Genomic DNA, 12,057 nt, shown 5'->3' with positions numbered 1-12,057 from the left:
GGATAAATTAAGTTATTTTGTAGCTGTCTGCGAGTACTCACTGTACTTGCCCCAATCTGCTGGTGTGTTGCATGTGCGTGAGTACAAATCAAATTTTTGGTAGCACACTTTTCGGCGTTATTGCGGGCAGTGAAAAGGGACACGAAAAAGGGCCATTTAACAGTTTTCCCGCAAAGGGACTGGCATCCGTGGAAAGTGTCTGTGATTGCTCGTAAACCAAAAGCCCAACCATTTTCCCCGACAGCGAAAGAAACACTTTTGACTTATGTTTTAGGCCAGCATAAAATTGCCCAAAAAAATGCAAGTGAGAGAGGGGTGGTTGCAAATTGCAAATGCATTTGGCTGCTGATTAAGCCGGGCTAATTGGGGGCTTTTCCGGGGGAAAACGCAATGCAGCTGACCCGATTGCATGCAAATGAGGCACGAAAACCACCCAGTTGCATTAATTGTTTTGTTTTGTTTCGTTTTGGCTGCGTTTCGAGTGGCAAAAACCTCGCATCAACCTTGGTGGGGGCAAGCAACGCAAGGTCATGCCAAAAACCAACCCCCCCCTCAGTTTTTAACACCCACCAGCGACACGAAATACAACAAAACACTGACAAGCGGAGCGACAGCGACTGCGATTCAGTTGGGAAATATGAAGTATACGCCACGTGCGACACGGCGCGAAAGACAACTTATTTAACACATAATATGCAAGTTCAAATATTCAACTTTAACTCAGGTTCAGGTCTAACCCCTAAAAGTCCCCCCTCTCCCCCCCCCTCCCCCTGCCCCTCCATCACCGCGACATGTGCGGCCAAACTTTTCCCTTTGCCAACAGACAAAAGTTTGGTAGCTGAATTTGCAAGGTTTCCACCAAGAGGAACTCCTTGGGTGAATTTATAAAATTATTCATAGTTTCTTTATGGCGCAGGAAAATGCGAAATAACAATGCTTATTCTTGTCTAAGTTTTATGTTAATAATTTTGATTTAATAAGGAAAGATTTCCAACTGCCAGAGTGACATGTTAGTTATTATTCAGATTTATTCACTGGAAAAATGGTCCAAATGGCTAAATGGTTGCTAGCTGCTCAAAACAGAAGGTATTTGGTTGTGCGTCTGGGTTTGGCTTAATTACGACTGAAAAACGGCATAAAAAGGTACTTTCCGACCGAAAAATGCTACTCCCTATTTTGCCCAAAAATAGAAGTATTTTGGTCGAAATTTGCGAAATAGGGTCAGAATAAGGAGTGCCATACCACGCTGAGCTCGTAATTAAATTCCCAATCGATTGGCGTTCAAGCCTAAAAAACTTTAATTTTTGACGATTTTTCGCAAAAATAGATGATGTAACCCCTTAAAAAAAATGCAAAAACTGTCAAAAAAATAAATTTTCCGAAAAGTGGTCCAGATCGTTAGCCTTGATTGTAAGCTGCTCAAAACAGTCGGGCTTTTAGGTGTGCGCGTTAGTTTGACCAAATTACGACTGAAAAACCGCTAAAAAGTATGGTATTTTTGTTCAAAATATGGAATCCCTATTTTTCGTCAAAAAAAACTATGTATTTTGGCGATCATTTTGCAAAATAGGGTCCGAATAAGGAGTGCCATACCTCGCTGAGTTCGTAATTAAATTCCCAATCGATTGGCGTTCAAACCTGAAAACTTAAATTTTTGACGATTTTTCGCAAAAATAGATGATGTAACCCCTTAAAAAAAATGCAAAAACTGTCAAAAAAATAAATTTTGCAAAAAGTGGTCCAGATTGTTAGCCTTGATTGTGAGCTGCTCAAACCAGTCGGTTTTTTAGCTGTGCGCGTTGGTTTGGCCAAATTACGACTGAAAAACCGCTAAAAAGTATGGTATTTTTGTTCAAAATATGGAATCCCTATTTTTCGTCAAAAAAAACTATGTATTTTGGCGACCATTTTGCAAAATAGGGTCCGAATAAGGAGTGCCATACCTCGCTGAGTTCGTAATTAAATTCCCAATCGATTGGCGTTCAAGCCTGAAAACTTTAATTTTTGACGATTTTTCGCAAAAATAGATGATGTAACCCCTTATAAAAAAATGAAAAACTGTCAAAAAAATAAATTTTCCGAAAAGTGGTCCAGATCGTTAGCCTTGATTGTGAGCTGCCCAAAACAGTCGGGCTTTTAGCTGTGCGCGTTAGTTTGGCCAAATTACGACTGAAAAACCGCTAAAAAGTATGGTATTTTTGTTCAAAATATGGAATCCCTATTTTTCGTCAAAAAAAACTATGTATTTTGGCGACCATTTTGCAAAATAGGGTCCGAATAAGGAGTTCCATACCTCGCTGAGCTCGTAATTAAATTCCCAATCGATTGGCGTTCAAACCTCAAAACTTTAATTTTTGACGATTATTAAAATTGCGAAGAATACACAGAACAACACAATGAACTCATTGAGAAAGATGAATTTCCTTAAGTCGCTGCATACTTTTAAACACCTAAAATGACATTTAAGAGCGATTTCTGTGGCACATCTATGTGATTTTGTCTCTTTAAAAACCTGGTCGGAAAAAGGTGCGCAAAAAGCTGGCACCTGGCTTTTTAACGCCCTTTTGACCGCATCGCATTTTGATTAAGTTTGCAGTTGCTTTGTGCTGCCCGATAGGGGGCGTGACAGATGCAGAATCACAGGAAAGCGCATATTAAATTCCACTTAAGTGGCAGATGGATGGCCAAACGAACAACTGCTTCACATAATGCATGAAGGGACACACAGTGGTCACTGACTTGGAATGGACCATTATGGTGATAGCCTATCTATTTATTATACTGTGTTTAAAGTGAATATTTTTAATTGCTTGCAAAGCATATAATATAACATATAAAACATAATTGGTTTTTTTTTTAAATCAGAATATGAAAATCAAACATAATTAGGACATGAAATTTATTGTTTGTTATTGTAATATTATAATAAGAATAATTAATAAGCTTGTAAGAAAATAAATAAATATTTTAAATAAATGTTTTTAAGACAGTATGTGCTGAGAATATACTAAATATTTATTTTCCAAATTATTTTAGAGTATAGATACATTTGTATAGAAAGCACGCATTGCACTTAGCCAGTGCCCACTGTACGCCATGTGTTTGCTCACCGGGAAAAGGGCGAAAATGCAGAGCTCGAGCGACAGGACCTCGGTCCTCTTGTCACTTAATTTCCAGCCAACAATGGCAATAAAGAGCCAAAAGGCAAACCACACAAAGAGTGACCGTCGACCGCGAATTGGATGCGGATTGGGAGGACGAGGATGTGGACACTGGTGTCCTGGCTGGTCAAAGGATCCGCATCCAGTGCGGCATGATATATGACAGCTGCATGGCCATTTGAATGCATTTTTGTCCCCTGCCCTTGCAAATATTGCACGTTTTATTATTTTTGGGGGAAAAACAGCAGGGAAAAGGAGGTATGTTAAATGAATGGGTGGTAAAAATCGGACCTACAGGAAAGCCTTTTAAGTAAAAAATAAAATGGAATTGTACAAAATATTTTCATAAGAATCTTACGAGATGAAATGCCCATTTTATTATTTATACAAAGGGTTTCCCGTGGAGTTGTATTCTTTGACAATTCCCATGTTCCATTCGAATTCTTGGAATTTATTTCAATTAATAATTATTCACATCCGAGTTCGATGCGAAAAGTACAGAACATGAAAATACCTCATCTTTACAAGCGCAATCCCGATGTCCTTTTAATTCGATTATGAACATATAAACATGGATATTTACGTGCATCATATATAAATATTTCGCCTTTCTTCTGCATTCCCTTGGGCCAAATAATTAAAATCCCTTTTCGCAAAGGAGTTGAAAAAATATAATATTTGTAAACCGAACGTTTTTCTGGGCCACATCTGCAGTGGAAGGCAGTGCACTGAAAGAAATAATGCTCTCTAGATGAAATGAAAACCATTCTTAAGACAACATTTTTAAAATGTATTTTAATGGTTGTTTAAAAATGTTTGAATTGTGTAGTATGATAATAGCACGCTGTCTAGCACATAAAAGCATTTGAAAGGGCAAATCCATTTCATCCATTTGAAATTTTTTCTGTGTGTCATTGCAATTTCTGCGTAATTGGAGCAACAGTTTTTTGTGCCCCTAGCCGGAAACAGAGCCCAACAAATTGAGTTTTGTTTCCCCATGAAATTGTGAGTGCTCCGCCGTAAATCAAAAGTTGCCAGCGGCGAAATGGGGCGATACTTTTTTGCATTCCACATGGGTCGCGGTATAAATAAAAATCGTTTGACTGCAACTGCGTCGACGGGAACAACAGCATTTGGGAAAATGTGACCCTTGACCCCACACCTCACCCCCTGAAATCAATTAAAATTGTAAGCGTGGGCCTGAACGAAAACAAGCCCGTAAAAACTTTAGCTTCGCAAAAGGAACTTCCACTGAAAGCCATTGAAAAATATTTAAAAACAAAATATAACCAAGAACTTTAATAAAATTCTGAGAATACTTACCAAAGTCATTCAAATTAAAGAAGAGTTTGTTCTTAAAAATATAATAAAAAGCTAGAATATAAATTTCCAAATTCATAAGTGTTTTTTTTTTTCATATAACTAGGGCTTTATAATTCACTCACCACTTAGAACTTACTTTTCCACAAGCTATAGCTGTAGTCCCAACCAAAATCGGACAAAACTCCAAACTACTCTTCAACGTTTTTGTGTATAAATGTAGTTTATTTTTGTTTCTCGCTGCTGTTTGTATTCGGTCACGTGTTAAGTATTAATAAATAAATTGCATTAGGTAGTATACGATTAGTGTTTGGTTTTAGAAGTTAGTTAGAGGCGCAGTAGCAGAGAGTTCTTTAGTGGGTTCCTTAGTGTTGTTGCCGTGTCCCGAGTAGCTTAGAAATTTATTAATTAATTGTTGTGGCTGTGTGTCTGTGTTTTGCAAAAATATTGCACCTGCGCTTCCGAATGGCGATCAGAAGTATTTGATATATAACTATATATATTTATATAAATATTATTAACTTGCGTCTTTTGTTGTTACCTGCACTTGAAATATTTAAAATATTCTTTTAGTTTAGTCGCTTCCTTTTAGATTAATAACATATGTTTTAATTATTTGCTTTTTGTGGTTTATTTGCCTTTTGTTTGTCGCTTTTTAAAGTATGCAAAAATAAGCTCTCTCCCTCTATCTCTCTGTATCTGTCTCTTTCGCTCCCTATGGCGCCGTCTCTGTCTTTCCTTGTGGCTTCGTCTCTTTCTTATACAATTATGCCCTCGCTTAACAGAAACTAGACAATGCTGAAATTATTGTTCTTCGTATTACTTTTGCTATTTTGCTTATTGTTTTCGCTTTAGATTTTAGATTTATCATATTTGTATCGTACGAGTATATATCGTTAGGTATATGGCAATAATCGATCGAGAAATGTGCAGATTTCTTGTACAGACATTACATATACAATTATAATCAATATGCGCTTCGTTTTTTTTTAATCTGACGCGTTTTAAATGCATTTATTTTGTTTGTTTGTTTGCAGGCATGGCTTCGTTTTTCTAAGGCTATTTTCTTTAAATATAAATATCGGTAATGGTATTGCAATAATCATCCGCAATGGCTCTATACAATAATAAGTTTAACGAAATCTAACTCTTTTTTGGCATAAGGTGTGTTGCTTTTTGTTTCTCTTTATCGAAAATTATAAATGTAGTTAAAGAACTAAAGTACGGTTAATTTACATGACAAATAATGGATTAGATCATATCATAAATAATTGCTTGCAAGTAAATTCAATCGAATGCTTAGGCTACTGGATGCGAGGGAATAATGGGAAGGTTGGTATTTTGGGTACAATTTTGGGACATTGGGTTTACAATTTTTCGAATACTTTACAATGACTGCTCACATACACTCGCACTGGCTTTAAATTCAGTCTTTTTCATATACAAAGATGGGAAAAATAACCAAACATTCAAATTTTTCTGAAACTGTTATAATATTCTTCATTGCAGTATATCGATTCTGGGCAGTTGAACGATTTGTTGATGAACAATTAATCTCATTTAAGGCTTAATCGATTTACATATGGTCAAATCACTTAAATTGGCTAAAATGAACATTTTGCAAATTTCAAGTTTTTCAACTTAAGGCTATTCGAATTCCAATAATTGGTCTATATACGAATTGAATTCACTATCGATTCGTTTTCAGTTTATGGAACGTAAAGCTGATCGTGTTGCAGTTGACGAATTTATAGTTTTTCGATTCCAGCGCAGGCGTGTGAACAGTTGCATATATTTATATATAGATAGGCGTCTCCTGGCCAGTGAGCAAACGAAACATGGACGTGGGCATCGTCTTCATCAGGATCTATTTAAAGAAAATATTTATAAATCTATTCACTATGCATTTTAGAAATATATTTATACCTCGCCCACTGAGGATGACAACAGCTTGACGATGGTATCGTGTGGAACGGCCACTACGCTCTGGTTGTTAATCTCAATAATGCGGTGGCCAACGCGTACTCCGCCCCGCTCGGCGATTCCTCCACGCAAAAGGCTGCAGATCTGCATAGAAATAAATATTGTTTATAAAAAATAAACCAAAAAGTCCTTCTTTTATGATATGCCCAACTCACCACGCCGTTTTGAACACTAAAGCCCAACTGGAACAGCGCCTTGGGTCGCAGGATCTTGACCTCGACGACGGGCGGACAGGGCACAACGGTGAACTTGACGGCAGTTTGGTTCTTGGCATTGCGAATGTAGCTCTGGCAGGTGGACAGCGGCAGGCCCACCAGGCTCATGCCGTTGATGGCTATCAGCTGGTCGCCGATGTTCAGCTGGCCGCAGCGGGCAGCTGCTCCGGAGCTCATCAGGTTGGCAATCACTACGGTGGGCAGCATGGAGCCCCAGCCGCTCTCCACGATCACAACGCCCAGGATCTCGCCCTTGGCCTTCGGCACCACCACCTCCTTCTGCAGCTCCTTCTTGGCGAAGATCTCCAGCTCGTCGCCGAAAATCTCCTGACTGTTGAGCACCTCCTGGTAGTCCATCTCCTTGGCCAGGCTCTCGTTCTCGATGCCGTTCGCCTTCAGGAACTCCATGTAGGCCACCTGAAAGGCCTGGCCGATGGACTGGGCTATGAACTGCGCCTCATCGCTTTCGAACACATGGCAGATCATCTTGGGCGTGCGATTATGCTTGCTGAGCGGCTCCTTGGGCGGCGACTCATCCTCGCCCATTCCCGGACTGGGCACCTCTCCCAATGGACTGGCGTTCGCTGGATCCACCACACTGTTGGGCACAAATCTGCGACGAGCCATCAGTACAACCAGATCGCCAATGTCCGCTATATAGGATATAGTGCGCAACGCATGGTCCATCATGATCTCCTTAAGATCTGTGTTCAGCACCATTATCTTCTCGGTTGATATGAACAGGTCCACTTCAGTGCTCGGCTGACTTTCGCCCTCGGGAGCCTGACAGAAAATGCAAAGAAATATTGTGTTTAATGGAAATGACTTCCTAGAGGGTTTTGTTTTGTCTACTATTGAGGGGCCAACGATCGCTTACCAAAGCCTATCGAGAGGAATGCGCAGCAGGGAAAGAGAAAAGCGAACGAGAAAGTTTTAGACACACACACAGAGCAGAGAGCATAGCCTAGCGGGGTTTCTTGGATGAATGTGCTTTTATGTGCTTGTCCGGGTTCTTCACTCACCTTGATCCTGGAGACGGCCTCCTCAGCCTGCATCATCCTGGTGGACTTGGTCGGCTGGCCCTCGCACACAAGTTGGGTCGATCCCAGATATCTGGCCCGGAACAGCACGCCCTCGATTAGAACTTTGGGTTCCAAGAGACCTAAAGGCGAATAGACCTACCATAAGTCAAGATTTCATGGAAGATTTCATTTGTATTCAACAAACTAAAAATAGCAAAACATCCGCTTGGAAACAGCGACTTACATGATATCAGCATTAAATGCGTACAGATTGCAGCGTGGAATGTCGAATGGTTTTCGATATCAGTAAAAGACCAACCGGGGGCGTTGCCCATTGTATGAGGAATTTGAATTTTCTGCGCACTTACCCTCCTTGTTTCGCGACTTGGCCTTCTTGTCCGAGTTGGCCGAGTCCTTCAGCGATTTAATGGAACCCGTGGGACTCTTGCTAAACTGCAGCTTCTCCGGCGAACTTATGGAGATGTCGGTCGTGCCAACAATCTGGCAAATGTCCGGCGAATTGGGTGTCAGTGAGGTGCCAATGCCCTGCCGGATGGTGGCCGTCGAGTAGGTCTGAGGCTTGGGCATTGGATTCGGATTGTTGTTGTCCGCCATGCCATTGAGATGACCATTGCTGGCGATCTCTGTGCCCTCGTTGGCATTGCTATCCGCCAGGGTCTGTAAGAGATTTATAAAATGTATTATCAGCACACTGCTAATACAATGTTTGTTCTCCCTACCTGATCGGCGAAAAAGTCCTGCTCATCGTGCCGCTGCTGACCAAGGAGGCGATCCGTTTCCAGGTCAGTGTCCGGCTCCTCATCCGCTGCCGCAGCTTGAGCCACCGATACCGCTGTCGCCTTGCGAGGGACCCAAACCGGGGAGTCCGGATCCGTGGGCAGAACCTCGTCGCAGAACTTCAGCTTTTCCGGCTGCGTCTTGGCCCGCTGCAAGGCGGAACGGATCTCCTTCATGGCCTCCTGGATTTCCGACGCAGCCTGTGATGGCAGTGATCCTCCCGCAGTTGCCGAGGTCACTCCCAGTCCCGATCCCCCTGACTTTTCTTGTAAAGAACCTCCCAAGGCCGCTGCATAAACGGCACCGTAGTGACTGTCCAACGGATTATCGGCCTCTGCGGCCATGGCCATGGATTCACTGGCATCGGCGATTTCGATTTGGGGCGGCGACGATGGGGGCGGGGCCGGGGGCATGGGCAGCGAGGCAAAGTCGCTTATCAGCGCCGATTGCGAGGCATCTGTGGTCAACGTGGCCATGCTGGCACTCATCACATTGTAGTCGTTCTCAAGCCGCTCGCCATTGCCGTTGTGCTCGTGGACGGGCTGCGATTGGGACGACTGCTGCTTGTCACAGACCACGGACACATTGTTCTCCGTATCGGAGGCGTGGCCACTACTCAGGCCATCCTCCAAGACGGGCATGCTCGTATACAGTTTGCCATAATCCGTGGGGCAGTTGATGTCGTTGGACAGGCTATCCAGGTCGCCGCAATTCGAATCGTAGTCCGTCGTCTCCGGCGACAGGGTGAAGTTACGCGAATGCCGTCGCAAATTGGCCTCCAACTCGGTATCTGCCAGGTCGCCGCTGCTACGACTATTCGAATCAATATACAGCTCGATGTCATTGTGCTCCTGGTAGACTGTCGCTGGATGCTGGTCACTGGGCTAAAATCGTTATATATATTATATAGGTTTAATGGCTTTCATTTTGAAATGACTCACTGGCTTCTTAGTGGGCGAGCGGTGCACCATGTAGAGCTCTTCTTTGGGTATTCTCGCCAGCCGCTGGCCGATATATGCCTGCTCCAAGGGCGTAGCTGGGTACTCCTGTTGCTGCTGGCGAACAAAAATGGTTAATCGACATTGTAACCCAATTGGGTGTGGGATGTGTATAAGGTACTTACCGAACTGGCCACATCGTCACCACTTTCCGTGGTGTAGTCCGTGTATCGCTTCTCGTCCTCCGGATTCGCCTTGAAGAACTCCTCCAGGACCTTCCGGGTCTCCGAGAACTCATACAGGTAATCGAAAGTCGGGGTCTTCTCGCGCAGCGCCCCCGAGCGCTCCTCCTCGTGATCGATCAAATCGATGAGGTTGCCCACAGATGCTTTGGCCGAGGCAGTAGCATTATTGCCGGCACTGGACGTTGTGGGCGAAACCCTTTGCGGGAATCCCGGCGGACGTTTTCGTGGACCACCCAAGGTGATCGTGTTTGTGTTCGGCTGACTGCCAAATCGTCGCGGAGACCCTTCGTACTCGGCAATCGGCAGCTGGCCAATCATCTTGGTCACCTTGAGGACATCCTCGTTGCTGCCCGGACGCTGGCCACTCGATGCCTTGTTCATCCAGTTGGTGTCGATGTCGTCGAACACAACGATCTCACCATCCCGCAGACACTGGCCGTCCGCCTTGCCCACATCCGTCGGCGAGCCGGGACTGGCCAATCCCTTGAAGAGAGAGATGAAAAATACCATTATAGCAGACGAAATTGAGCTGGAGGTGTTTCTGAGGTGTTTTTGAGCACCCATTATCTCACCTGTGGCAGGACGTCTCGTGACTCGAACTGGCTGCCCGGACTCCTGCCCAGCCGGATCTGATGCAAGTGCGGTCGCTGGTAGTAATAGCCGCCTGAATCACGGGCCGCATTCAAACCATAGCCGCCGGACACCTGACCACCTCCGCCGGACGGGGACAGACCCTGCAGCGGGACGTAGGACAGCTCGGCATTGAGATCCGGCGAATTTAGCACCGTGCTGGCTGGCGTAACATTCGGACTACGGGTGCGCATCTCCCACACATATCGCTCCTGCTGCTGCTGCTGTTGTCCGTGAACCTGCTGCTGCGGCTGCTGGCCAAAGTTCATCTGAATGTGCGCCGGATTGACCATGGACTCGTTGCTGCTGTCGCTGCAGGAGTTGGAGTTCATGGCTGTACCAGCAACTGGGGATCTCCGGGGACGAGGGACTGCGACTTCGATGGCTGCTAATGTTCTACTGCTGCATTCCCTGCTTCTGCTGCTGCGATTGCTGCCTCACTGGGGGCCACTGCCTGGGGGAGAATGGTTGATTAGTCGATGATGATCTAAGGCGGCAATGAATCACTGCACTGCAGCAGAGCTTAGCAAAAAGTCAGGGACAGGTGGCCGCTGTCGGTGACGCAGTGCTTGCGATACCCTGTCATTTATTACAGGTGTTATGGTTATAGGGATGGGCTTAAGAGGTTTTAAATCCCCCCCAAGAAGTTGCCTGAAAGCGGGCTAGGAAATTTGTTACCAGTGGAATTGGTAGGATTTAGAGTTGGGGAACTTTAACTATTATATCTTAATGATTGTTCAATTTTATAGCTCTTTTTAAAGGAGGTATTGGTTTGGGAACATCTTTATAGACCACAACTAAGCTGTTTTTAATTGAATTCACCTTGTGCTATGGTATATAGTATGTATTAAGGCCTTGTCAGTCCTTGTTTGACTACTTTAGGCATGCCATATCACTTTATATACATGGGTACTATATGGTTTTATAGTTGTTTTGAAATTTAAAATGTGGCTGACAATTAACCCACAATTGCCTGTCTCCCTGGGCCCCTGAGTTCCTGTGTTCCCAATATAATATCCCCAGTTCCTGCGCACACGTAAACTTGGCCTCCAAAAGTCCTCGCCTCGCGCAGGCAAAACAAACGCAGGAAGCTGCAGCCAGACACAACAACCACCCACACGATAAAGGATGGGTGGCTGGTATGGGTGGTGCAAGTGGGTGGTGGGCGGTGGTGCAGAAGGAGGATGGTGGGTGGTGCCCCTTTGTTGTCCGCCGATTGTTGCAATCGTCGTCGAGTGTTGCAACACTCGGCATGAGGCGTGGGAAAACAAAACTCCCCATTACCGTAATGTGTGTGTCTATCCATGTGCGTATTGTTAAAAATCAATAGATTTGCCGTGTTTTTTTTTCGCAGCTCCTTTACTTTTTTTTTTTTTTGGTGGGGGTATCGCACAACACAACATACACACACTTATGTACGTACGCCGCACAACACCTCAGAACACACACGCGTTGGGGCAACAGCAACTCGGCGGCGACAACAACAACTGCAACTGCATCGGGTGCAACATCAGCAGTGACAGCCAGCGACTACGAAAACATCACCTGTCGCGGTTTAATATTTACCATTTAATTCATATTTATTGCACTCCTTCAGCAACTCGATTGGCGCAGACCGATAGGCAGCAGTGTTGCCGATAAGTCATTGCATTTTTTTTTTAAATCAAATATACCAAAAAAAATACTGCAAGCGGCCACGCTGAAATGCCAGGTGGGTGTATCCGCTACGATTTTACAATGATGAC

At 44.1% G+C, this 12,057-nt stretch overlaps 1 protein-coding gene across 8 annotated transcripts; it reads right to left on the bottom strand.

The window, feature by feature from the left end:
• Positions 1-5,087: 5,087 nt before the first annotated feature.
• Positions 5,088-11,953, bottom strand: LOC119556428. Of its 8 annotated transcripts, none has more exons than XM_037868648.1 (11): positions 11,879-11,953; positions 10,255-10,766; positions 9,623-10,165; positions 9,441-9,554; positions 8,442-9,383; positions 8,070-8,379; positions 7,702-7,841; positions 7,557-7,562; positions 6,620-7,462; positions 6,408-6,548; positions 5,088-6,348 (listed from the first exon to the last, which is right to left on the bottom strand). In XM_037868648.1, exons 2-11 carry the CDS (start codon positions 10,642-10,644, stop codon positions 6,277-6,279), a joined length of 3,501 nt encoding a protein of 1,166 aa, XP_037724576.1. In that variant the 5' UTR covers positions 10,645-10,766; positions 11,879-11,953; the 3' UTR covers positions 5,088-6,276. The 8 variants fall into 8 exon arrangements, 7 of the variants coding, with proteins under 7 accessions (XP_037724576.1, XP_037724581.1, XP_037724578.1 ...); XM_037868653.1 differs by having other exon boundaries at positions 7,702-7,823; XM_037868650.1 differs by having other exon boundaries at positions 9,441-9,551.
• Positions 11,954-12,057: the final 104 nt, after the last annotated feature.

Source organism: Drosophila subpulchrella, chromosome X (assembly GCF_014743375.2).
Source record: "Drosophila subpulchrella strain 33 F10 #4 breed RU33 chromosome X, RU_Dsub_v1.1 Primary Assembly, whole genome shotgun sequence".
Taxonomy (NCBI): domain Eukaryota; kingdom Metazoa; phylum Arthropoda; class Insecta; order Diptera; family Drosophilidae; genus Drosophila; species Drosophila subpulchrella.
The sequence above is the reverse complement of the archived record's forward strand: the minus strand, read 5'-3'. Positions and strand labels throughout refer to the sequence as shown.